A 23,783-nucleotide genomic window follows, 5' to 3' on the forward strand; every position below is an offset into this window, starting at 1 on the left:
ATGTCCACAGCCAGGCCCCGGCGTGTTGCAACATTGTGCAGGACACATGCTGCCACTATGATCCTGCACGCTACTGGGGGTGCATATAACAGCTGCCCGCCAGAATGGTCAAGGGAGCGAAAGCGTGACTTGAGCACTCCGAATGTGCGCTCCACTATGCCCCGGGTTGCAATATGGGCTGTGTTGTATCTTACCTCGGGAGGCGTGATGGGGTTCCGAATTGGCATCATCATGTGGGTGCTCAGAGGGTAGGCACTGTCCCCTGGTGAGGAGGTGATGGGTATCATTAGTGGGGTAGTGACATAACTCTGCATCTGACATGCATGCATGTGCAGTGGCATTCATACTCACCAAGCAGCCATGTATCGCCATGCCGCCCAGCTTCTAGGTCCTGGCTTAGGGTAGATATTCGGTAAATGAAGCTGTCATGGGTGGACCCTGGATAGTTGGCATATACTCAGGTGATGATTCCCTTGGCATTACATACTACCTGCACGTTGATGGAATGCCAGTGCTTGCGGTTCCTATAGATGTGCTCAGATGCCCTGGGGGGACGTAGTGCCACATGGGTGCAGTCAATGGCACCTAGCACTTTGGGGAATTGTGCAACACCGTAGAAATCCAGGGCAGCAGCCTGCCTTTCTGCAGGTGTCCTGGGCAGGTATATGTTCCTGCGGACTGATGGGCGTGCAGTGATGATGTTCAAGACCTGGTGTAGGCAGCGTGACTGCGTGGCCTGTGACACCCCACCCACTATGGCACTTGTCCGCTGAAATGATCCAGTGGCCAAGAAGTGCAATACATTAAGGACCTTCTCCAGGGGGCTGAGTGCTTGGGAGCACAGGGTGGGTGATGTGAGGTCATCCTCCCACTCACTCACCAGGTCGAGTATTATGTGAGGTGGAAACCTGTACCTCCCATACACCCGGTCATCAGGCATCCCAAAAAGGCTGGTTCTGGGTGTGAAAATTCGGGCCCTCACTATCCTCCTCCTCCTCCTTTGGTAACCCATGGCCACTGCTGCTAGGAACGGTATATTCATCCTGGCGTCTGAGCTTGTTTGTTGTTTGCGGGCACTTTTATGCTGCGCGGGTCGACGTACACCTGCTTCCTACTGGCGTACGTGTTTCCGAATTAGCACATTTTTTGTGCGCATGCCTTAGCCCCGTTCAATTCCATGGATACGTGTTGTTGGCGAGCGTGTAAAACTTCCCGCGCACCCCTGTTATACACGTACCCAAGCAAATTGCGTGTTAAAATTCCCGCGCACCCCTGTAATACACGTACCCAAGCAAATCGCGTGTGAGAATTCCCGCGCACCCCTGTAATAAACGTACCCAAGCAAATTGCGTGTGAGAATTCCCGCGCACCCCTGTAATACACGTACACAAGCAAATCGCGTGTGAGAATTCCCGTGCACCCCTGTAATACACGTACCCAAGCAAATCGCGTGTAGAATTCCCACGCACCCCTGTAATACACGTACACAAGCAAATCGCGTGTGAGAATTCCTGCGCACCCCTGTAATACACGTACCCAAGCAAATCGCGTGTGAGAATTCCCGCGCACCCCTGTAATACACGTACACAAGCAAATCGCGTGTGAAAATTCCAGTGCACCCCTGTAATACACGTACCCAAGCAAATCACGTATGAGAATTCCCGCGCACCCCTGTAATACACGTACCCAAGCAAATCGCGTGTGAGAATTCCCGCGCACCCCTGTAATACATGTACCCAAGCAAATCGCGTGTGAGAATTCCCCCGCACCCCTGCAATACACGTACCCAGGCCAATTGCGTGTACGAGCACTTTCATCCAATTACACGCAATGATATTCTGACGTGCAGTGTTTCCACGTGTACTCTGTCATCACGTGCTATGAGGGAAACACCCGCGCGCATCACGTCACAGACGTGCTTACGCGCTGAGGGCCTTTGGTCCAATGGAATCGCGTATGCGTGCTGACGCGCTTACGCGCTAAGGCCCTTTCCTCGAATTTCACGTTGACGTGCAGGATTTTCACGTGCCAATTCACTATGTATCAAGCTGGCCACGCGTAAGCACACGGAAGACCACGCTCCTGCCCAGAAGGCCGAATTACTGCCCCCCAGAGCCCCGAGCACCCTCCCACGAGCCATCTGCTGCTGCCTGCCTGCCTGCTGCCACCGTGCCCTGCCATTTTGTGCCTGCACATCTGCAGGGGTCCAGTTGCTGTGTCCACCCCTGCTGGAACAGAAGACTCCTGACTGGTATACCATCGCTCCACAGCTCAGCCCCATGACCCAGTTGCCCACCCATTCCTGCCTCTGGGGTTGCCATGTCGGGCACTGCAACATCTGGCACCAGTGGCAACCCCCGGCCAGAGAGGCAGAGGGGCACCAGCTTCACTGCTACCAAAGTTGGTGTCCTGGTGGAGCAAGTCCTGGGGCAGTATGATGCCCTCTTAGGATCGTCACGCGCCAACAAGGAAGGACGGGACAGGATCTGGGACGACTTGGTGGTTGCCATCAACGCGGAGGGGGTGGCAACCCGCAACATCCAGAAAGTCAAGAAGCGCTGGGTGGACTTGAAGTCCAGGACCCTCTTGAAGGCCCGGCGCCTCGTGGAGGGGGGCCGGGGCCACATGAGTGCCATCCAGCTGAGTGTCCTGGAACAGGTAGACCCAGCGCTCCACGCCCTGATCCTTGCGAGGCAGACCCGTCTGGAGTTGAGCGGTAAGTGGGCAAGCATTGCTGTGTGAGACAGGGCATGTTGCAGTGTGCTGGTTGTCTGATGCTTGCCTGTATGTGCGACATAGGCCATGTACGCATATATGTGTGCAGGGACATCATGGTCATGCATGTGAGACCAGTAATGTGTGAACCACACGGTTGGTGCATGTGTTTAAATGCAACATGGGGAGCCCTATGCGGATTGGACACATGAGAGCATGCCAGTCTCTGTTCCTGGACATGGGTGGGGGTGAGGGATGGGTGCTGATGCCATGTACATGTATGGTATCCATGTCTGTGTGTCTGACCTGCGTGTCTGTGACTTGTGAATGCCATGGATGCATGACACATGTCTGTGACAATGTACAGATTCACAGATGCAGCCTAGTTATCCTTGTATCCACTGTGTCTGGGTTGTACAAGGCCAGATGTATGAAATTACATTGATGTGTGTGCATGTGGTAGGCATGACCCATGATGCATGTGAGTTCCATAACAACATTGTATGTTTGGACAGTCCCTTGGACATGTATGCAAATTTCCATAGCATGTGCCATGCCTGTTACTGTGTGTGTTTTGCCTACACTGACCCATGTGTTGTGGAGGGACATGATGGAAGTGATCTTTGACAGTGCCACTCATCTGCTATTGCTTCCTGTCTAGGGGACCATTGTACAGTACCCTGATGCTTGTGTTCTATGTCTCCCTCTACACAGCGGCAAGTGAAGAAGAGGGCGGAGACGGCGCTGTGGAGCAAAGCGGCGGGGTGCACACACGGCTGCAGCGGAAGGGGTGGGTGAGCCCCCACAGGGGCTTGCAACGGCGGAAGACGGTGTGGAGCCATCCAGGTTGGTGGTTTCCACAGAGGAGGAGGAGGCCGCTACTGAGGCACACATGGGGCCTGGTGGGGGCATCCCTGCTGGTGCAAGTGGTGCAGTCCAGGGGCAGGGGCAGGAGGCAGCACAGGTCGCCGTGGAGGGGCCTGTGCATGTCACTGTTCCTGACACTGTGACTGCACCACCATGCACCAGCAGAGATGCCCCATCCCAGGACCGTCCGCAGGTAGGGGGGATGTCCATGTCATCTGACTCCCCTCCACCTGCGGACGAGGGGACTCGTGGCCATATGGAGAAGGTCCTGATTGGTGTCGCGTTGCACACGGGTGTCATTTGTGATGACGTGCATGCTTCCCGGGAGGAGCTTGCACGTCATCACGAAGAGCACCGTGCCAACGTGGCCCAGTTGGGATCGGCCGTGGTCGGGGGTTTCATACATGTGTCGACCAATCTGGCGGCCCTCTCCTCCTCTGTGGAGACTATACGCCAGTCGTTCTCCATGCCGTCATCTGGCCCAGATGCCACCAGGGCCCCCTATGGACCTGCCCTGACCAACGCAGCCAGCTTGGTGGGGATCACATCCCTGCCACAGTCGGGAGTCGGAGGTCCAGCAGGGGTGGACACCACAGCAACTGGACCCCAGCAGATGCAGGATGTGCCGGCATCATTGGGCAGGGCACGTGCACGACGGCATCGGTGGATTCCATCAGCCTGGATGCCGTCGTGCTGGCAGAGGCAGTTGCGTCGGAGGCAGCAGCGGAGTCAACATGGGAGGCATCATGGCTCGGGGAAATCTACATCGGAGGGGCAGGCATCGGCCGGAGGGCAGGAGGATCCAGGATGGGAAGTGTCTTCCGTGTGGCAGCAGTTGGGCCAGCAGATAGGTGCGGAGTGGCGGCGGGCAGAAGAGGCGCGGCTCATGATGGTCAGGGCAGAGAACTCCATGCGGAGGGCCCTGAGGCGGGCCGAGTGCCTCGAGTGAATCTGCAGGGAGTTGGAGGAGGACATGTCGGCGTCCCTGCTGACCCTCGGTGCCATGGAACAGGACCGCCTCCGGGACATCGAACAGGAGTTCGATGATGCCCTGGCCCGGGACACCACGGAGTGAGCCGCTGGACTAGCCCGCCGCCTTTGTATATAGTTAATTAGTGTTAGGTTTTATTTCTTTTTTTTAATTTGGGGCGCTTGGACTATGCCCCACTTTTTTGTACATAGTTATTAGTTAAGTAGGTTTTATTGTATGTTTCATTTACATCGTTGGGATCTTGGACCATGGATTTGCTCTTTGTACATAGTTTGACAGTGGATTTGTGGCCTTCATCTTTTATTATTTTTTTCACCATGGAGCAATGGATTTTCACTTTGCTTTCCCTTTGGATGTGCTTTGTTGGACAGTGACTTTGGACACAATTTCTTTACGGTTATTTTGGAGTCCCATTTTCGTTATTTATTATTTTTGTGGACATGCTGCATTTTAATATTTGTTGCCATTATTGTTTGTTTAGATTTCATTCACTTCATTTACACTGTAATACATTTTTGTTTCTTACTTCAATGTGTGGACTTCTATCATTGGTTTCATGCCTGTCAGAATGTGGGTTTTCACAGTCATGTGTTGCCATTGTGTGGGTCTGATGGACTTTTACTCATGCGCATACTGCTTGTTTGGTATTTATCATGTAATGGGTATTTCCATTTTGAATGGATGTAAAGCTTGGTTGGGTGTTTGGACTGGGGTGGCGTGGGGTGGGATTTGGGTGGGCATAGGAGCCTGGGATCTGGATTGTGATGATGTGTTGGCTGGGGGACATGTGTGTGGGCCTGCTGGCAGATGCCCCGCACTGCTCGGGTGTGGGGGTGCTGGGAGACATGAGTTGGACCCAAGCAAATCGCGTGTGAGAGTTCCCGCGCACCCCTGTAATAAACGTACCCAAGCAAATCGCGTGTGAGAATTCCCGCGCACCCCTGTAATACACGTACACAAGCAAATCGCGTGTGAGAATTCCCGTGCACCCCTGTAATACACGTACCCAAGCAAATCGCGTGTAGAATTCCCACGCACCCCTGTAATACACGTACACAAGAAAATCGCGTGTGAGAATTCCGCGCACCCCTGTAATACACGTACCCAAGCAAATCGCGTGTGAGAATTCCCGCGCACCCCTGTAATACATGTACACAAGCAAATCGCGTGTGAAAATTCCAGCGCACCCCTGTAATACACGTACCCAAGCAAATCACGTATGAGAATTCCCGCGCACCCCTGTAATACACGTACCCAAGCAAATCGCGTGTGAGAATTCCCGCGCACCCCTGTAATACATGTACCCAAGCAAATCGCGTGTGAGAATTCCCGCGCACCCCTGCAATACACGTACCCAGGCCAATTGCGTGTACGAGCACTTTCATCCAATTACACGCAATGATACTCTGACGTGCAGTGTTTCCAAGTGTGCTCTGTCATCACGTGCTATGAGGGAAACACCCGCGCGCGTCACGTCACAGACGCGCTTACGAGCTGAGGGCCTTTGGTCCAATGGAATCGCGTATGCGTGCTGACGCGCTTACGCGCTAAGGCCCTTTCCTCGAATTTCACGTTGACGTGCAGGATTTTCACGTGCCAATTCACTATGTATCAAGCTGGCCACGCGTAAGCACACGGAAGACCACGCTCCTGCCCAGAAGGCCGAATTACTGCCCCCCAGAGCCCCGAGCAGCCTCCCACGAGCCATCTGCTGCTGCCTGCCTGCCTGCTGCCACCGTGCCCTGCCATTTTGTGCCTGCACATCTGCAGGGGTCCAGTTGCTGTGTCCACCCCTGCTGGAACAGAAGACTCCTGACTGGTATACCATCGCTCCACAGCCCAGCCCCATGACCCAGTTGCCCACCCATTCCTGCCTCTGGGGTTGCCATGTCGGGCACTGCAACATCTGGCACCAGTGGCAACCCCCGGCCAGAGAGGCAGAGGGGCACCAGCTTCACTGCTACCGAAGTTGGTGTCCTGGTGGAGCAAGTCATGGGGCAGTATGATGCCCTCTTCGGATCGTCACGCGCCAACAAGGAAGGACGGGACAGGATCTGGGACGACTTGGTGGTTGCCATCAACGCGGAGGGGGTGGCAACCCGCAACATCCAGAAAGTCAAGAAGCGCTGGGTGGACTTGAAGTCCAGGACCCTCTTGAAGGCCCGGCGCCTCGTGGAGGGGGGCCAGGGCCACATGAGTGCCATCCAGCTGAGTGTCCTGGAACAGGTAGACCCAGCGCTCCACGCCCAGATCCTTGCGAGGCAGACCCGTCTGGAGTTGAGCGGTAAGTGGGCAAGCATTGCTGTGTGAGACAGGGCATGTTGCAGTGTGCTGGTTGTCTGATGCTTGCCTGTATGTGCGACATAGGCCATGTACGCATGTATGTGTGCAGGGACATCATGGTCATGCATGTGAGACCAGTAATGTGTGAACCACGCCGTTGGTGCATGTGTTTAAATGCAACATGGGGAGCCCTATGTGGATTGGACACATGAGAGCATGCCAGTCTCTGTTCCTGGACATGGGTGGGGGTGAGGGATGGGTGCTGATGCCATGTACATGTATGGTATCCATGTCTGTGTGTCTGACCTGCGTGTCTGTGACTTGTGAATGCCATGGATGCATGACACATGTCTGTGACAATGTACAGATTCACAGATGCAGCCTAGTTATCCTTGTATCCACTGTGTCTGAGGTGTACAAGGCCTGATGTATGAAATTACGTTGATGTGTGTGCATGTGGTAGGCATGACCCATGATGCATGTGAGTTCCATAACAACATTGTATGTTTGGACAGTCCCTTGGACATGTATGCAAATTTCCATAGCATGTGCCATGCCTGTTACTGTGTGTGTTTTGCCTGCACTGACCCATGTGTTGTGGAGGGACATGATGGAAGTGATCTTTGACAGTGCCACTCATCTGCTATTGCTTCCTGTCTAGGGGACCATTGTACAGTACCCTGATGCTTGTGTTCTATGTCTCCCTCTACACAGCGGCAAGTGAAGAAGAGGGCGGAGACGGCGCTGTGGAGCAAAGCGGCGGGGTGCACACACGGCTGCAGCGGAAGGGGTGGGTGAGCCCCCACAGGGGCTTGCAACGGCGGAAGACGGTGTGGAGCCATCCAGGTTGGTGGTTTCCACAGAGGAGGAGGAGGCCGCTACTGAGGCACACATGGGGCCTGGTGGGGGCATCCCTGCTGGTGCAAGTGGTGCAGTCCAGGGGCAGGAGGCAGCACAGGTCGCCGTGGAGGGGCCTGTGCATGTCACTGTTCCTGACACTGTGACTGCACCACCATGCACCAGCAGAGATGCCCCATCCCAGGACCGTCCGCAGGTAGGGGGGATGTCCATGTCATCTGACTCCCCTCCACCTGCGGACGAGGGGACTCGTGGCCATATGGAGAAGGTCCTGATTGGTGTCGCGTTGCACACGGGTGTCATTTGTGATGACGTGCATGCTTCCCGGGAGGAGCTTGCACGTCATCACGAAGAGCACCGTGCCAACGTGGCCCAGTTGGGATCGGCCGTGGTCGGGGGTTTCATACATGTGTCGACCAATCTGGCGGCCCTCTCCTCCTCTGTGGAGACTATACGCCAGTCGTTCTCCATGCCGTCATCTGGCCCAGATGCCACCAGGGCCCCCTGTGGACCTGCCCTGACCAACGCAGCCAGCTTGGTGGGGATCACATCCCTGCCACAGTCGGGAGTCGGAGGTCCAGCAGGGGTGGACACCACAGCAACTGGACCCCAGCAGATGCAGGATGTGCCGGCATCATTGGGCAGGGCACGTGCACGACGGCATCGGTGGATTCCATCAGCCTGGATGCCGTCGTGCTGGCAGAGGCAGTTGCGTCGGAGGCAGCAGCGGAGTCAACATGGGAGGCATCATGGCTCGGGGAAATCTACATCGGAGGGGAAGGCATCGGCCGGAGGGCAGGAGGATCCAGGATGGGAAGTGTCTTCCGTGTGGCAGCAGTTGGGCCAGCAGATAGGTGCGGCGTGGCGGCGGGCAGAAGAGGCGCGGCTCATGATGGTCAGGGCAGAGAACTCCATGCGGAGGGCCCTGAGGCGGGCCGAGTGCCTCGAGTGAATCTGCAGGGAGTTGGAGGAGGACATGTCGGCGTCCCTGCGGACCCTCGGTGCCATGGAACAGGACCGCCTCCGGGACATCGAACAGGAGTTCGATGATGCCCTGGCCCGGGACACCTCGGAGTGAGCCGCTGGACTAGCCCGCCGCCTTTGTATATAGTTAATTAGTGTTAGGTTTTATTTCTTTTTTTTTAATTTGGGGCGCTTGGATTATGCCCCACTTTTTTGTACATAGTTATTAGTTAGGTAGGTTTATTGTATGTTTCATTTACATCGTTGGGATCATGGACCATGGATTTGCTCTTTGTACATAGTTTGACAGTGGATTTGTGGCCTTCATCTTTTATTATTTTTTTCACCATGGAGCAATGGATTTTCACTTTGCTTTCCCTTTGGATGTGCTTTGTTGGACAGTTACTTTGGACACAATTTCTTTACGGTTATTTTGGAGTCCCATTTTCGTTATTTATTATTTTTGTGGACATGCTGCATTTTAATATTTGTTGCCATTATTGTTTGTTTAGATTTCATTCACTTCATTTACACTGTAATACATTTTTGTTTCTTACTTCAATGTGTGGACTTCTATCATTGGTTTCATGCCTGTCAGAATGTGGGTTTTCACAGTCATGTGTTGCCATTGTGTGGGTCTGATGGACTTTTACTCATGCGCATACTGCTTGTTTGGTATTTATCATGTAATGGGTATTTCCATTTTGAATGGATGTAAAGCTTGGTTGGGTGTTTGGACTGGGGTGGCGTGGGGTCGGATTTGGGTGGTCATAGGAGCCTGGGATCTGGATTGTGATGACGTGTTGGCTGGGGGACATGTGTGTGGGCCTGCTGGCAGATGCCCCGCACTGCTCGGGTGTGGGGGTGCTGGGAGACATGAGTTGGACATTAGTGGGGGCCTGGTGGAGGGTGCCCCTGGCTGCTGGGGGGTGGGGGTGCAGAGGGACATGAGTGGGGGCCTGGTGGAGGGTGCCCCTGGATGCTGGTGGGTGGGGGTGCAGGTGGGCATGAGTGGGGGCCTGGTGGAGGGTGCCCTGCACTGCTGGGGGGTGGGGGTGCTGGGAGACATGAGTTGGACATGAGTGTGGGCCTGGTGGAGGGTGCCCCTGACTGCTGGTGGGTGGGGGTGCTGGGAGACATGAGTTGGTCATGAGTGGGGGCCTGGTGGAGGGTGCCCTGCACTGCTGGGGGGTGGGGGTGCAGGGAGACATGAGTTGGACATGAGTGGGGGCCTGGTGGAGGGTGCCCCTGGATGCTGGTGGGTGGGGGTGCAGGGGGTCATGAGTGAGGGCCTGGTGGAGGTTGCCCTGCACTGATGGGGGGTGGGAGTGCAGGGGGACATGAGTGGGGGCCTGGTGGAGGGTGCCCTGCACTGCTGGGGGAGGGGGTGCTGGGAGACATGAGTTGGACATGAGTGGGGACTAGTGGAGGGTGCCCCTGGCTGCTGGTGGGTGGGGGTGCAGGGGAAATGAGTGGGGACCTGGTGGAGGGTGCCCTGCACTGCTGGGGGGTGGGAGTGCAGGGGGACATGAGTGGGGGCCTGGTGGAGGGTGCCCCTGGCTGCTGGGGGGTGGGGGTGCAGGGGGTCATGAGTGGGGACCTGGTGGAGGGTGCCCCTGGATGCTGGTGGGTGGGGGTGCAGGGGGACATGAGTTGGAAATGAGTGGGGGCCTGGTGGAGGGTGCCCCTGACTGCTGAGGGGTGGGGGTGCTGGGAGACATGAGTTGGACATGAGTGGGGGCCTTGTGGAGGGTGCGCCTGGCTGCTGGTGGGTGGGGGTGCGGGGAGACATGAGTTGGACATGAGTGGGGGCCTAGTGGAGGGTGCCCTGCACTGCTGGGGGGTGGGGATGCTGGGAGACATGAGTTGGACATGAGTGGGGGCCGGGTGGAGGGTGCCCCTGGCTGCTGGTGGGTGGGGGTGCAGGGAGGTCATGAGTGGGGGCCTGCTGGAGGGTGCCCCTGGATGCTAATGGGTGGGGGTGCAGGAGGTCATGAGTGGGGGCCTGGTGGAGGGTGCCCTGCACTACTGGGGGTGGGGGTGCTGGGAGACATGAGTTGGACATGAGTGGGGGCCTGGTGGAGGGTGCCCCTGCCTGCTGGTGGGTGGGGGTGCATGGGGACATGAGTGGGGGCCTGGTGGAGGGTGCCCCTGGCTGCTGGTGGGTGGGGGTGCAGGGGGACATGAGTGGGGGCCTGGTGGAGGGTGCCCCTGACTGCTGGGGGGTGGGGGTGCAGGGGGACATGAGTGGGGGCCTGGTGGAGGGTGCCCCTGGATGCTGGTGGGTGGGGGTGCAGGGGGACATGAGTGGGGGCCTGGTGGAGGGTGCCCCTGACTGCTGGGGGGTGGGGGTGGTGGGAGACATGTGTGGGGACTGGTGGAGGGTGCACCTGGATGCTGGTGGGTGGGGGTACAGGGGGTCATGAGTGGGGGCCTGGTGGAGGGTGCCCTGCACTACTGGGGGGTGGGAGTGCAGGGGGACATGAGTGGGGGCCTGGTGGAGAGTGCCCTGCACTGCTGGGGGGTGGGGGTGCAGGGAGACATGAGTTGGACATGATTGGGGGCCTGGTGGAGGGTGCCCTGCACTGCTGGGGGGTGGGGGTGCTGGGAGACATGAGTTGTACATGAGTGGGGGCCTGGTGGAGGGTGCCCCTGACTGCTGGGGGATGGGGGTGCTGGGAGACATGAGTTGGACATGAGTGGGGGCCTGGTGGCGGGTGCCCCTGGCTGCTGGTGGGTGGGGGTGCAGGGAGACATGAGTTGGACAGGAGTGGGGGCCTGGTGGAGGGTGCCCTGCACTGCTGGGGGCTGGGGGTGCTGGGAGACATGAGTTGGACATGAGTGGGGGCCTGGTGCAGGGTGCCCCTGGCTGCTGGTGGGTGGGGGTGCATGGGGACATGAGTGGGGGCCTGGTGGAGGGTGCCCCTGGCTGCTGGTGGGTGGGGGTGCAGGGGGACATGAGTGGGGGCCTGGTGGAGGGTGTCCCTGGCTGAATGGGGGGTGGGGGTGCAGGGGAACATGAGTGGGGGCCTGGTGGAGGGTGCCCCTGGATGCTGGTGGGTGGGGGTGCAGGGGGACATGAGTGGGGGCCTGGTGGAGGGTGCCCCTGACTGCTGGGGGGTGGGGGTGGTGGGAGACATGTGTGGGGGCCTGGTGGAGGGTGCCCCTGGATGCTGGTGGGTGGGGGTGCAGGGGGTCATGAGTGGGGGCCTGGTGGAGGGTGCCCTGCACTGCTGGGGGGTGGGGGTGCTGGGAGACATGAGTTGGACATGAGTGGGGTCCTGGTGGAGGGTGCCCCTGGCTGTTGGTGGGTGGGGGTGCAGGGGGACATGAGTGGGGGCCTGGTGGAGGGTGCCCCTGGCTGCTGGGGGGTGGGGATGCAGGGGGACATGAGTGGGGGCCTGGTGAAGGGTGCCCCTGGATGCTGGTGGGTGGGGGTGCAGGGGGACATGAGTGGGGGCCCGGTGGAGGGTGCCCCTGACTGCTGAGGGGTGGGGGTGGTGGGAGACGAGTGTGGGGGCCTGGTGGAGGGTGCCCCTGGATCCTCATGGGTGGGGGTGCAGGGGGTCATGAGTGGGGGCCTCGTGGAGGGTGCCCTGCACTGCTGGGGGGTGGGAGTGCAGGGGGACATGAGTGGGGGCCTGGTGGAGGGTGCCCTGCACTGCTGGGGGGTGGGGGTGCAGGGAGACATGAGTTGGACATGAGTGGGGGCCTGGTGGAGGGTGCCCTGCACTGTTGAGGGGTGGGGGTGCTAGGAGACATGAGTTGGACATGAGTGGGAGCCTGGTGGAGGGTGCCCCTGACTGCTGGGGGGTGGGGGTGCTGGGAGACATGAGTTGGACATGAGTGGGGGCCTGGTGGAGGGTGCCCCTGGCTGCTGGTGGGTGGGGGTGCAGGGAGACATGAGTTGGACATGAGTGGGGGCCTGGTGGAGGGTGCCCTGCACTGCGGGGGGGTTGGGGTGCTGGGAGACATGAGTTGGACATGAGTGGGGGCCTGGTGGAGGGTGCCCCTGGCTGCTGGTGGGTGGGGGTGCAGGGAGACATGAGTTGGACATGAGTGGGGGCCTGGTGGAGGGTGCCTCGCACTGCTGGGGGGTGGGGGTGCTGGGAGACATGAGTTGGACATGAGTGGGGGCCTTGTGGAGGGTGCCCCTGGCTGCTGGTGGGTGGGGGTGCAGGGAGACATGAGTTGGACATGAGTGGGGGCCTGGTGGAGGGTGCCCCTGCCTGCTGGTGGGTGGGGGTGCATGGGGACATGAGTGGGGGCCTGGTGGAGGGTGCCCCTGGCTGCTGGTGGGTGGGGGTGCAGGGGGACATGAGTGGGGGCCTGGTGGAGGGTGCCCCTGACTGCTGGGGGGTGGGGGTGCAGGGGGACATGAGTGGGGGCCTGGTGGAGGGTGCCCCTGGATGCTGGTGGGTGGGGGTGCAGGGGGACATGAGTTTGGGCCTGGTGGAGGGTGCCCCTGACTGCTGGGGGGTGGGGGTGGTGGGAGACATGTGTGGGGACTGGTGGAGGGTGCACCTGGATGCTGGTGGGTGGGGGTACAGGGGGTCATGAGTGGGGGCCTGGTGGAGGGTGCCCTGCACTACTGGGGGGTGGGAGTGCAGGGGGACATGAGTGGGGGCCTGGTGGAGAGTGCCCTGCACTGCTGGGGGTGCAGGGAGACATGAGTTGGACATGATTGGGGGCCTGGTGGAGGGTGCCCTGCACTGCTGGGGGGTGGGGGTGCTGGGAGACATGAGTTGTACATGAGTGGGGGCCTGGTGGAGGGTGCCCCTGACTGCTGGGGGATGGGGGTGCTGGGAGACATGAGTTGGACATGAGTGGGGGCCTGGTGGCGGGTGCCCCTGGCTGCTGGTGGGTGGGGGTGCAGGGAGACATGAGTTGGACAGGAGTGGGGGCCTGGTGGAGGGTGCCCTGCACTGCTGGGGGCTGGGGGTGCTGGGAGACATGAGTTGGACATGAGTGGGGGCCTGCTGGTGGGTGGGGGTGCATGGGGACATGAGTGGGGGCCTTGTGGAGGGTGCCCCTGGCTGCTGGTGGGTGGGGGTGCAGGGGGACATGAGTGGGGGCCTGGTGGAGGGTGTCCCTGGCTGAATGGGGGGTGGGGGTGCAGGGGAACATGAGTGGGGGCCTGGTGGAGGGTGCCCCTGGATGCTGGTGGGTGGGGGTGCAGGGGGACATGAGTGGGGGCCTGGTGGAGGGTGCCCCTGACTGCTGGGGGGTGGGGGTGGTGGGAGACATGTGTGGGGGCCTGGTGGAGGGTGCCCCTGGATGCTGGTGGGTGGGGGTGCAGGGGGTCATGAGTGGGGGCCTGGTGGAGGGTGCCCTGCACTGTTGGGGGGTGGGGGTGCTGGGAGACATGAGTTGGACATGAGTGGGGTCCTGGTGGAGGGTGCCCCTGGCTGCTGGTGGGTGGGGGTGCAGGGGGACATGAGTGGGGGCCTGGTGGAGGGTGCCCCTGGCTGCTGGGGGGTGGGGATGCAGGGGGACATGAGTGGGGGCCTGGTGAAGGGTGCCCCTGGATGCTGGTGGGTGGGGGTGCAGGGGGACATGAGTGGGGGCCCGGTGGAGGGTGCCCCTGACTGCTGAGGGGTGGGGGTGGTGGGAGACATGTGTGGGGGCCTGGTGGAGGGTGCCCCTGGATCCTCATGGGTGGGGGTGCAGGGGGTCATGAGTGGGGGCCTTGTGGAGGGTGCCCTGCACTGCTGGGGGGTGGGAGTGCAGGGGGACATGAGTGGGGGCCTGGTGGAGGGTGCCCTGCACTGCTGGGGGGTGGGGGTGCAGGGAGACATGAGTTGGACATGAGTGGGGGCCTGGTGGAGGGTGCCCTGCACTGTTGAGGGGTGGGGGTGCTAGGAGACATGAGTTGGACATGAGTGGGAGCCTGGTGGAGGGTGCCCCTGACTGCTGGGGGGTGGGGGTGCTGGGAGACATGAGTTGGACATGAGTGGGGGCCTGGTGGAGGGTGCCCCTGGCTGCTGGTGGGTGGGGGTGCAGGGAGACATGAGTTGGACATGAGTGGGGGCCTGGTGGAGGGTGCCCTGCACTGCGGGGGGGTTGGGGTGCTGGGAGACATGAGTTGGACATGAGTGGGGGCCTGGTGGAGGGTGCCCCTGGCTGCTGGTGGGTGGGGGTGCAGGGAGACATGAGTTGGACATGAGTGGGGGCCTGGTGGAGGGTGCCTCGCACTGCTGGGGGGTGGGGGTGCTGGGAGACATGAGTTGGACATGAGTGGGGGCCTGGTGGAGGGTGCCCCTGGCTGCTGGTGGGTGGGGGTGCAGGGAGACATGAGTTGGACATGAGTGGGGGCCTGGTGGAGGGTGCCCTGCCCTCTGGGCGGTGGGGGTGCTGGGAGACATGAGTTGGACATGAGTGGGGGGCAGGTGGAGGGTGCCCTGCACTGCTGGGGGGTGGGGTTGCTGGGAGACATGAGTTGGACATGAGTGGGGGCCTGGTGGAGGGTGCCCCTGGCTGCTGGTGGGTGGGGGTGCAGGGAGACATGAGTGGGGGCCTGGTGGAGGTTGCCTCTAGCTGCTGGGGGTGGGAGTGCAGGGGGACATGAGTGGGGGCCTGATGGAGGGTGCCCCTTGCTGCTGGCGGGTGGGGGTGCAGGGGGACATGAGTGGGGGCCTGGTGGAGGGTGCCCCTGACAGCTGGAGGGTGGGGGTGGTGGGAGACATGTGTGTGGTCCTGCTGGCAGGTGCCCCTGACTGTTGGGGGGTGGGGGTGGTGGGAGACATGTGTGGGGGCCTGGTGGAGGGTGCCCCTGGATGCTGGTGGGTGGGGGTGTTGGGAGACATGCGTTGGTGATCAGTAGTGCAAGGTGACATGTGGGCTGCCTGCGGGACATGAGCAGGGGTGCAGGGTAGTCCCTGTGGTGTGGGCTGCCTGCAGGGGCCATGGAGGGTGTAGAGGGAACACCTGGGAGGACCCACACGGTCAATTCCCGTGTAATACTACCCGGCACCCCCGAAATACACGTACCCTGTTGAAATCGCGTGTGGCACTTCCCACGCACCCCGGAATACACGTACCCTGCAGAATTAGCGTGTGGAACTTCACGCGCACCCCGGAATCCATGTACCCTGCTGAAATCGCATGTGGAACTTCCCACGCACCCCGCAATACACGTACCCTGCAGAATTAGCGTGTGGAACTTCACGCGCACCCCGGAATCCACGTACCCTGCTGAAATCACGTGTGGAACTTCCCGCGCACCCCTGAATACACGTACCCTGCAGAATTAGCGTGTGGAACTTCACGCGCACCCCGGAATCCACGTACCCTGCTGAAATCGCGTGTGGAACTTCCCGTGCAGCCCGGAATACACGTACCCAGGCCAATCGCATGTGGAACTTCCCGCGCACCCCGGAATACACGTACCATGCAGAATTAGCGTGTGGAACTTCACGTGCACCCCGGAATCCACGTACCCTGCTGAAATCACGTGTGGAACTTCCCGCGCACCCTGGAATACACGTACCCAGGCCAATCACGTGTGGGACATCCCGTGCCCCCGGAATACACGGACCCAGGCAATTCACGTGTGGAACTTCCCACGCACCCCGGAATACACGGACCCAGGCAATTCGCGTGTGGAACTTCCCGCGCACCCCGAAATAAACATACCCAGGAAAATCGCATGTGGGACTTTCCGCACAGCACAGAATACACGCACACACTATTTTTCACACAGCGGGTGTCCGTGTTTGTCGTGTACCCCTTTGCACATCATTTGTCTTAGAGGGCCACAGTATGTGACATTCATCATAGCTGTATATAGGTGCTTTTTGTTGGCGCACATTTTGGCGCACATTTATTTCAGGGACAGGGACACTACCGCCTGCTTTCTTGTGGCGGACGTGTTTGGCCCTGTGCACTGGTTTGACTGTGCGCTGGTTTACCCTATTGGATTCCATAAATACGTGTTGTAGGCGAGCGTGTGGGCGTTCCGCGCATTTGCCTCCTGTACTTCCCCCGTGACGCCCAAATTTTGATGAGTTGTTCCCCATTCCGAGTGTTACGCCCCGTGTTCCGCCTACTTTTGTTGTGTGCGCCGCGCTATGTGCGATTTTGCTGTGGCCGTGGCGCATGCCGTTAGATATCCTGTGCCCCGGCGTGCGCTGCGCACTTTTTCAGCGCACATCCGATATTTTTCTCGCGCACAGCCTTCCATGAATCGATGTGCGCTGGTTTCCCTGTGATTTTCGCACTTGCACTGCGATTTTCGCACTTGCACTGCGATTTTCACGTTTTGGCACCTCTGCGTGGGAATTTTCGGCGCACATTAATTCCATGAATCGACACCTGAGTGAGAGGAGGCTTGTGTACCCTGTTGCTGTTGCTGGGAAAAGACTTTACTGTTAGCAGTTCACTGCTCGTTACTGCAGCTTTAAGAATTTCTATATTACCACAGGCAAGCTGCAGAGTGCCTGCACGGAGTCCAATCCGAGTCCAGTAACTTATGAAAAGACTCAGTGAGAGGAGGCTCGGTGTACTCTGTTCTATTGCTGGCAAAAAACTTTGCTATTTGCATTTCACTGCTCGTTACTGCGGCTTTAAGAATGTCTGTATTACCCCATTTCTGTCACCATAAGCTCATTGACATGCCGAATAACATTCCACCCATAGGCCTCCCCACCAGACCCCTTTTGGCCAAAGCTTGAATTACAGTGTTCCCACCTATTGTTACTGGATAGCTTAGCCAACACTCTTGGAGAAGGAAGGTGTAATTTTCATACAATAGCTTGTGGCCCCCCTCTTCACTTATATAGTGACAGAAGCCACAGGAGTTCCATGACATATGATTAAGTGGTCATGGCCTGTTTTGTGGTTTTACTCTGAGATAACTGCTAGCCATCCCTATTCTTGGCCATCCGGATCACTTCCCATATTGTTCTTCTGACACATTACCAAACAACCTTAATTTCCAATTGTAATCCTCAAGCTGTAACTTGTTTGAGTATCTTTCTTACTACCTTACTCGGGTATGGAAGCATTGATGTTGTTGTCAACCGTGGTGCTTGCATAACAGCGCCCCATTGAGGAAGGTAGACTTCCCTTATACTTCCCTTCTCTTGTAGTTCCACGTACTTCAGGGAACTTGAAAACAACACCCTTAACTGTGGGATATAATGAAATATCTGTAATAAGGCATATTTATTCATCCGTTTTTCTTCACAGTGCAGGAAGAGGCTGCTGATAAGGAACCTCTTACTTATTCCCTTCACAGGATTTGCTGGGTCGATATTGATCTTGGTGGTATTATTAGGAGAGCTAGTCTGTGCTGTCTGGAGCGGTTTCCTAGGGGGATGAGTGCTCTTCAGTCTCTACTAAATCCATCATTCATGTCGCAATTCATAGAAGTCTGATTTGCTTCACTGAGAGCATTTGTTTCCTTATTAGAGCCTTTACTATCCTTATCAGTCGGTGCCTTTAGCAACCAACTTGTTAATGTGCCATATTTTTCCCTGCTCTTTTTAACTTTCTCTTAGCTCTCTTTCTGTCCCTGTTTGTACTATCATTCTTATCAGACTCTAGGATATACATGTTTTCTTGTGAAGCAGCTCTTTGACCGGTTTGTCTCATCCCATTTGTTGCTTTTAGGATTGCCAATCTGTTCAAGCAGTGTATTTTTTTGTGCATCATGAATATACCTTCTCCACTGTCATTCCTTCCAGTCACATTTACAAGGGTCACACTTTGGCCCTCATTACAAAGGTTGCTAGTAAGCTGCTGGCCCTACCAGCAGCTTACAGCAACCTCAGTTTACAGTTTCCACTGCCTGAAATCGCAGTATTACCAGGATATTACGGGCAGCAGCGGAAGGAATCCATGGGATGGGAACCATTTAAGCACCAGCAGCGTTGTTAATGGTACCAGTACTTCAATGAATTATCTGCTGGTAGGGGCTAGAACTACTGGCACTGCTGCTGGATCCTGTATGTCCCAGCCCAATGTGATTTAGAACGACATGCTACACGCTGTCTCCTTTTGGGAACACCAACCCATTCCATCATGAATCAATACCTACCCTAACGATTTCACTCCCAGAGGTGCCTCACTATGAGAATGTATTACACCCAAATTGGATGGATTGCCAAATGCCTATCACGGTCTACAGTGTCTGCTCTACATGCAACATTGTTCACTTTCCATGTTTAAAAACACATATCAAATAAATGCATCGCCATTTCAAGTCCCCCCAGACATCGGAATGATATGCCTCTCCAACGAAATTAACTATCATCATCCTGATCAGCACAACCTTACACTACGTGTGCAAATCTTCCTTCTGCACACAGGTATCTCAGCTGTTCTGGACATGAATCCCCTAGAAACAATCCCCTCACACCGTACCTGAGTACTTCCGAACTTCAAAACAACAGCACGGCTATCTTGCATTTCCCAACTTACCTAACTAACTAAACCCAGCCCTCTCTCTTACAGATCCTCCAGAGTGCCAAGAAAAGGAGAATGCCAGGGGAGCAGAGTATACAACCCCAAATAATACAGCAAAGCTAACCGGACGAATATGACAATCAGTGAAGTGTGGTAATTCAGCAATCTGCATTCCCTGTAAAACGGTACTTTGTATACGTTTAAAGCCCTTATATGCAGTACTCTTCATTTAGGATTCTAGTTGTGTGCATGCATAAATATAAATAGGCATTTGTAGTAAAGTTCCTGTATTTTTATTTTCGCTGATGACACATTTGAGAACATTAAACAAACAGAAGCTCAAATTGCCACTGAGAACTACACATAAAGAGAAAAACACATTTTCAAAACATACATTGCTTTGCAAATACTATTCGTTTTTCCTTTGGTTTGTTGTGCTTTGGCAGTGTTTAAATAGTAGAAACGTAGATTCAAAAGGTCAACCAGAACAAAGAAATGTTTAAAAACGTAAAAGGTACAAGATATAGGAAGGATTGTATTGAATAGGGTGTACGATGCTTTTGAAAAATGCGACAGTTTACCTTTTTGTCTTTATTGAAACTGATGTAAAAAAAGAATGAAACTTTTTTCTTATACATATGAACACAAAGGTTCTGTGTTAGATTTTATTTTTTACAAACTGGTTAAGCTAGACATGCAATAAATTGAAAATAAAATTCTGCATACATGATTTAGAGCAAAATAATAGGTAAGTTTAGAAAAACCACAATAAACCATCAATATTAAAAACGTTTAAAAAAGCTTAGGAATACTCTGAGATGCTTCATTTCATTTTTAGAATTCTAATGTTTCTCATTAGTTTTGTGATGATTGTGACTCATTTTACATATTGTTGCTTCTTTTTGAATACATGATGAACAATCTCCATTGCTTGATTCATTTCATCCATTGCAAATGTTGGAAAATACCAAATAGCACAACACACAAAACTATGAATACATTAAAAAATGCAAGATATACAATTTATGTCTGGAACTCTGCTGTTTATTTCTTTAAAATGTATTAAAAACAATGTGCACAAAACATTTCAAGATCAACCCAATCATGCTAAATAACAATTACATTTCTTAGTTGATTTACTTGTGTTAACCTTCTCCAAACGAATTGCAACCGAAAGCTCTTATTCCTAAGCAGATCTACGTTGCCCAGGACCTCAGGAGCAGTGAAGGGCATCATCACTCCAGTTCTATGTCAGAAGCTTGGCGGAGACAACTGTACAGTTCCTGAGGCAAATCAGCTCGAGTGATGTTGTTTCCATCCAGACGCAAATGTTTAATTCTGGAGTACTCGAGTGGTCCGATAACTTTGCAAAAACTGTTCACTGTGAACTCTGCAACACAAAATGTTATATACATGAATTCCATGAAAATGAATAAAAACAAATTAGCTTATGACACATCTGTGTGTGAGTTATTGTGTATAGGAGGAAATGCCAAGCAAATTATGTTTAAAATATAAAGTAGTATTATTATTATTATTAGGGAATAATTATACATATTTCAGATGGTATTTTGGAGACCTTTGCATTGGTGAAAAGTGGATTTAACAACAACTATCGTAGTGAAAACGTACTATTTCAAAGCATTTTTGCACAAGGGCACAATGTTCACTAGTGCTAGGACTAGGGCTAACACTGCCCTAGTGCAGAAATGCATTAAAACATTGCCCTGATTTACAAATCGTTTTTCAATGGGATTTTCCTGTTGAAAAGCGCTTTTGTAAATCATACCTAATATGTTTTATGCACTGGAGAAGGTATTGCATTAGAGCTAATTGCACTTGAACTGGTGCAAAGTTGCTGTAATACCATGAGTTGGGCTGCAGTGCAGGTTTGGTGGTATCCAGCCGGTAAATCTGGTTGGATACCACCAAACGTTAATACTGTTTCCGCCGAATTACCAGCAGAATACAAGTGGCGGTAAATCTCCATTCCATGGTGTCCCATAGGACTGCATGGGGGATTTGCTGGTATTATTGGCACTGGTAATACTGGCTATTTTTGCCAGTAAAGTGGTGGAATTACTTCTAGCTTTTAGCTAGAGGTAATTCCGGCCACCCCACTGGAAAACTTGTTTGCCAATGCAGAAACGTGCTGGTAAACGTTGTTACCGGCATGTTATTTCCACACCAGCAAACCTGTAATGAGGCCCATTATGTTGAAAAAACACAAAAAAACACTCTGAGAAATCATCACTTTCAAGCGCGAAATTTACTCAACATGAGGCTTGTGTTTACAAAAAATAGTTTATTAGGTTTCTCACGCAGACAAAGATAATCCTATAATGCTAGCTAAAATCATTGTGCTCAACTGATTGTCAAGCCTCTCTTCGATTACTAGACGATTCTCATATGGTCCCAATGTTGTGTAGCTTTTTGCAGGGACATAAATCAACTACACGATGTAGCCAAGCATTTCACAATCATTACATTTTTAATTATGCACACCTTACATACATTCATGAATCAACAACATAACTCACTTCTCTTAGAATTGTGCAGCACTGTTTTTTTGCTTGCGAGGCAGACAAGAAATATCAGGTTTTTGAAATAGTCATGAAAAGAAAAACAATCTCCATCATCAGTACATTTTACTAGCCAACCAATCAGAAGGAACAACATTTAAGAGACATAAAACAGAAATCGGAAGTTTGGGCTCATGATTGTAATCTGCGAGAATTGGGGGGGGCACTTTTGTGCAGTATGTAAAACAAAGTTTTAGCACTAATGGGCCAGCCAAGTATATGTTGAATATTAGGGATTCCAAAATGCGAAGATTTATTTTGCAGTTGAGAGTAGAGCTGCTCCCAACTTGGTCACGTCTTGGCGTCTGTGTTGTAATTCCCAGACAGGAAAGACTCTGTCGATTATATTCTATAGCGACAGAGACTCCCAGACATCTATTAACTGGTTGCCTAGCTCTATCGGAAAGGTTGTGGAGGTTATAAGAGTATTAACAAAATACTGGGAGAGCAATCATGGTCATAAATGTACTGTGGACAAAATACATACTTCAGTTAAAATCTATATTACATTACTAAGAGAATTGAAAAGGAGAATAGTGGATTTTAATAATTCTATTGTAATATAATGTATGTTTACATTAGGTTTTGAATTATTAGATAAGAATTATGAATTGTAAAGGATAAACATTGTTTCTTTTCTTTTTTCCTTTATTTATGATACATTTTTATGGTATTATATTTGTAGCATTTAAGGTTTATGTTTTTAACCACAAGTACTTTAATAAAAAAAAGACATTTATTACTTATTGGACGATTTAATTTTCTCAGTGTTTGTAATCTGCGATTAGAGGGTTTATTTTGTTTGTTACTTCTTTTGATTTTTTTCTTGAGATATGCCTTTAAATACCGTGCAAGATTTCAGAGTAAATGTACATGACTGTATATGTCCATGCTGTGTCTTTTTCTAGCTCTTAGGGAGCAGTAAAACCCATTCCAAAACTATAAATGTCTAATATGCCTCCATGCTCATAAATATACGAATAGCATATCTGAATCTCTCTGTGTTAGGAAAGCAGAATTGAAAGCTCCATAGCACAAGGTAGGCAAAATCAAAATTAAATAATTTTGATTATTTCGTAAAAGTAATGGACGTCATTTTCAGCAACATCTTTGGAGCAAAATTATAGTAGAAGCAAGTTATGCTGTTGATTGATGAATGTATGTAAGGTGTGTAATTAAAAAGATACATTCTTCTATGCATCCTGTCCCCACACCTCCTTTTGTTAATCCTCCCACGTTCTCATCTTTTGAAAGCAACTTGTCTTCTTTTGCCCGTCTTTCGCCTCTTGTCATTTTTGGTTATCTATCATCCCCTTGCCCCATTTACTCATTTTGTGATGGCCTTGATCTTCTTTCTACTTTACTCCTTTTCCCTGTCCCGCTCTGTCTTCTGGGTGACTTTAATGTTCACCTTGACTCTATCCATTCATCTCTCCCTTTGCTCTCCATTCTCGATTCCTATTCCTCCCTCACATTCCGTCTCCGCCTTCACACAAATCTGGTTATGATAGGAAATGATATTTTATTTATATCGCGACTATACACAAGTGTTCCTAGGCGCGACAAGGCGAGGGAGGGAAACAGGAGGGAACAAGACGATCTTAATAGGCCCAGTGACATTGAGATTACGCAAGTGCAGGGGAGAAGTACCAGGGGAGGGAGAGGAGAAGCAAGTGCAAGACAAAGGATCAAACATGAAGAACAGGAAATGCTGCCTGCTTGTGGCAGTGCAAGGGTTAAGTGCAGAACAAATAGGTGATAAATAAGTGCAAGAATAGGGGGTTGTAGGTTTGCAGATACAGCCCCATGTGGAGGGTTGCCGGGAGGGCAGTGCAGGTGTGCAACTGAGAGGGCAGGAACCTGGGCCTTTGGTTCAGAGGGTAGCCAGGTAACCAGTGTAGCATCAGAGCGGAGATCAGCAAGGTAGCGGAAGAAAGAAGACAGAAGCAAAGAGTAAAGTACTGAGATGCTTCTGGAACCGGAGAGGGTCCTGCTCAAGTTTCAGAGAGGCAGGGAGGCTGTTCCAGAGGGAGGTTCCGGCCGAAGAGAGAGATCTGGCCCCAACCTGCTGCTTGGAAAAGCGCCTGACCCTCAAGGAGTTGGAGGTGGAGGAGCGA

The 23,783-nt window shown here is 53.8% G+C and overlaps 1 protein-coding gene across 1 annotated transcript in view; it reads right to left on the reverse strand.

Moving 5' to 3' along the window:
- Positions 1 to 19,354: 19,354 nt before the first annotated feature.
- LUM (lumican) overlaps positions 19,355 to 23,783 on the reverse strand; it is a 102,463-nt gene continuing 98,034 nt past the window's right edge. Inside the window, exon 3 of the mRNA XM_069629266.1 lies at positions 19,355 to 20,474. Coding sequence (XP_069485367.1) covers positions 20,320 to 20,474 — 155 coding nt within the window. The 3' untranslated portion in view covers positions 19,355 to 20,319. The remainder of the gene's footprint in view (positions 20,475 to 23,783) is intronic.

This window comes from Ambystoma mexicanum, chromosome 12 (genome assembly GCF_040938575.1).
Source record: "Ambystoma mexicanum isolate Mex_15411 chromosome 12, UKY_AmexF1_1, whole genome shotgun sequence".
Lineage (NCBI taxonomy): Eukaryota > Metazoa > Chordata > Amphibia > Caudata > Ambystomatidae > Ambystoma > Ambystoma mexicanum.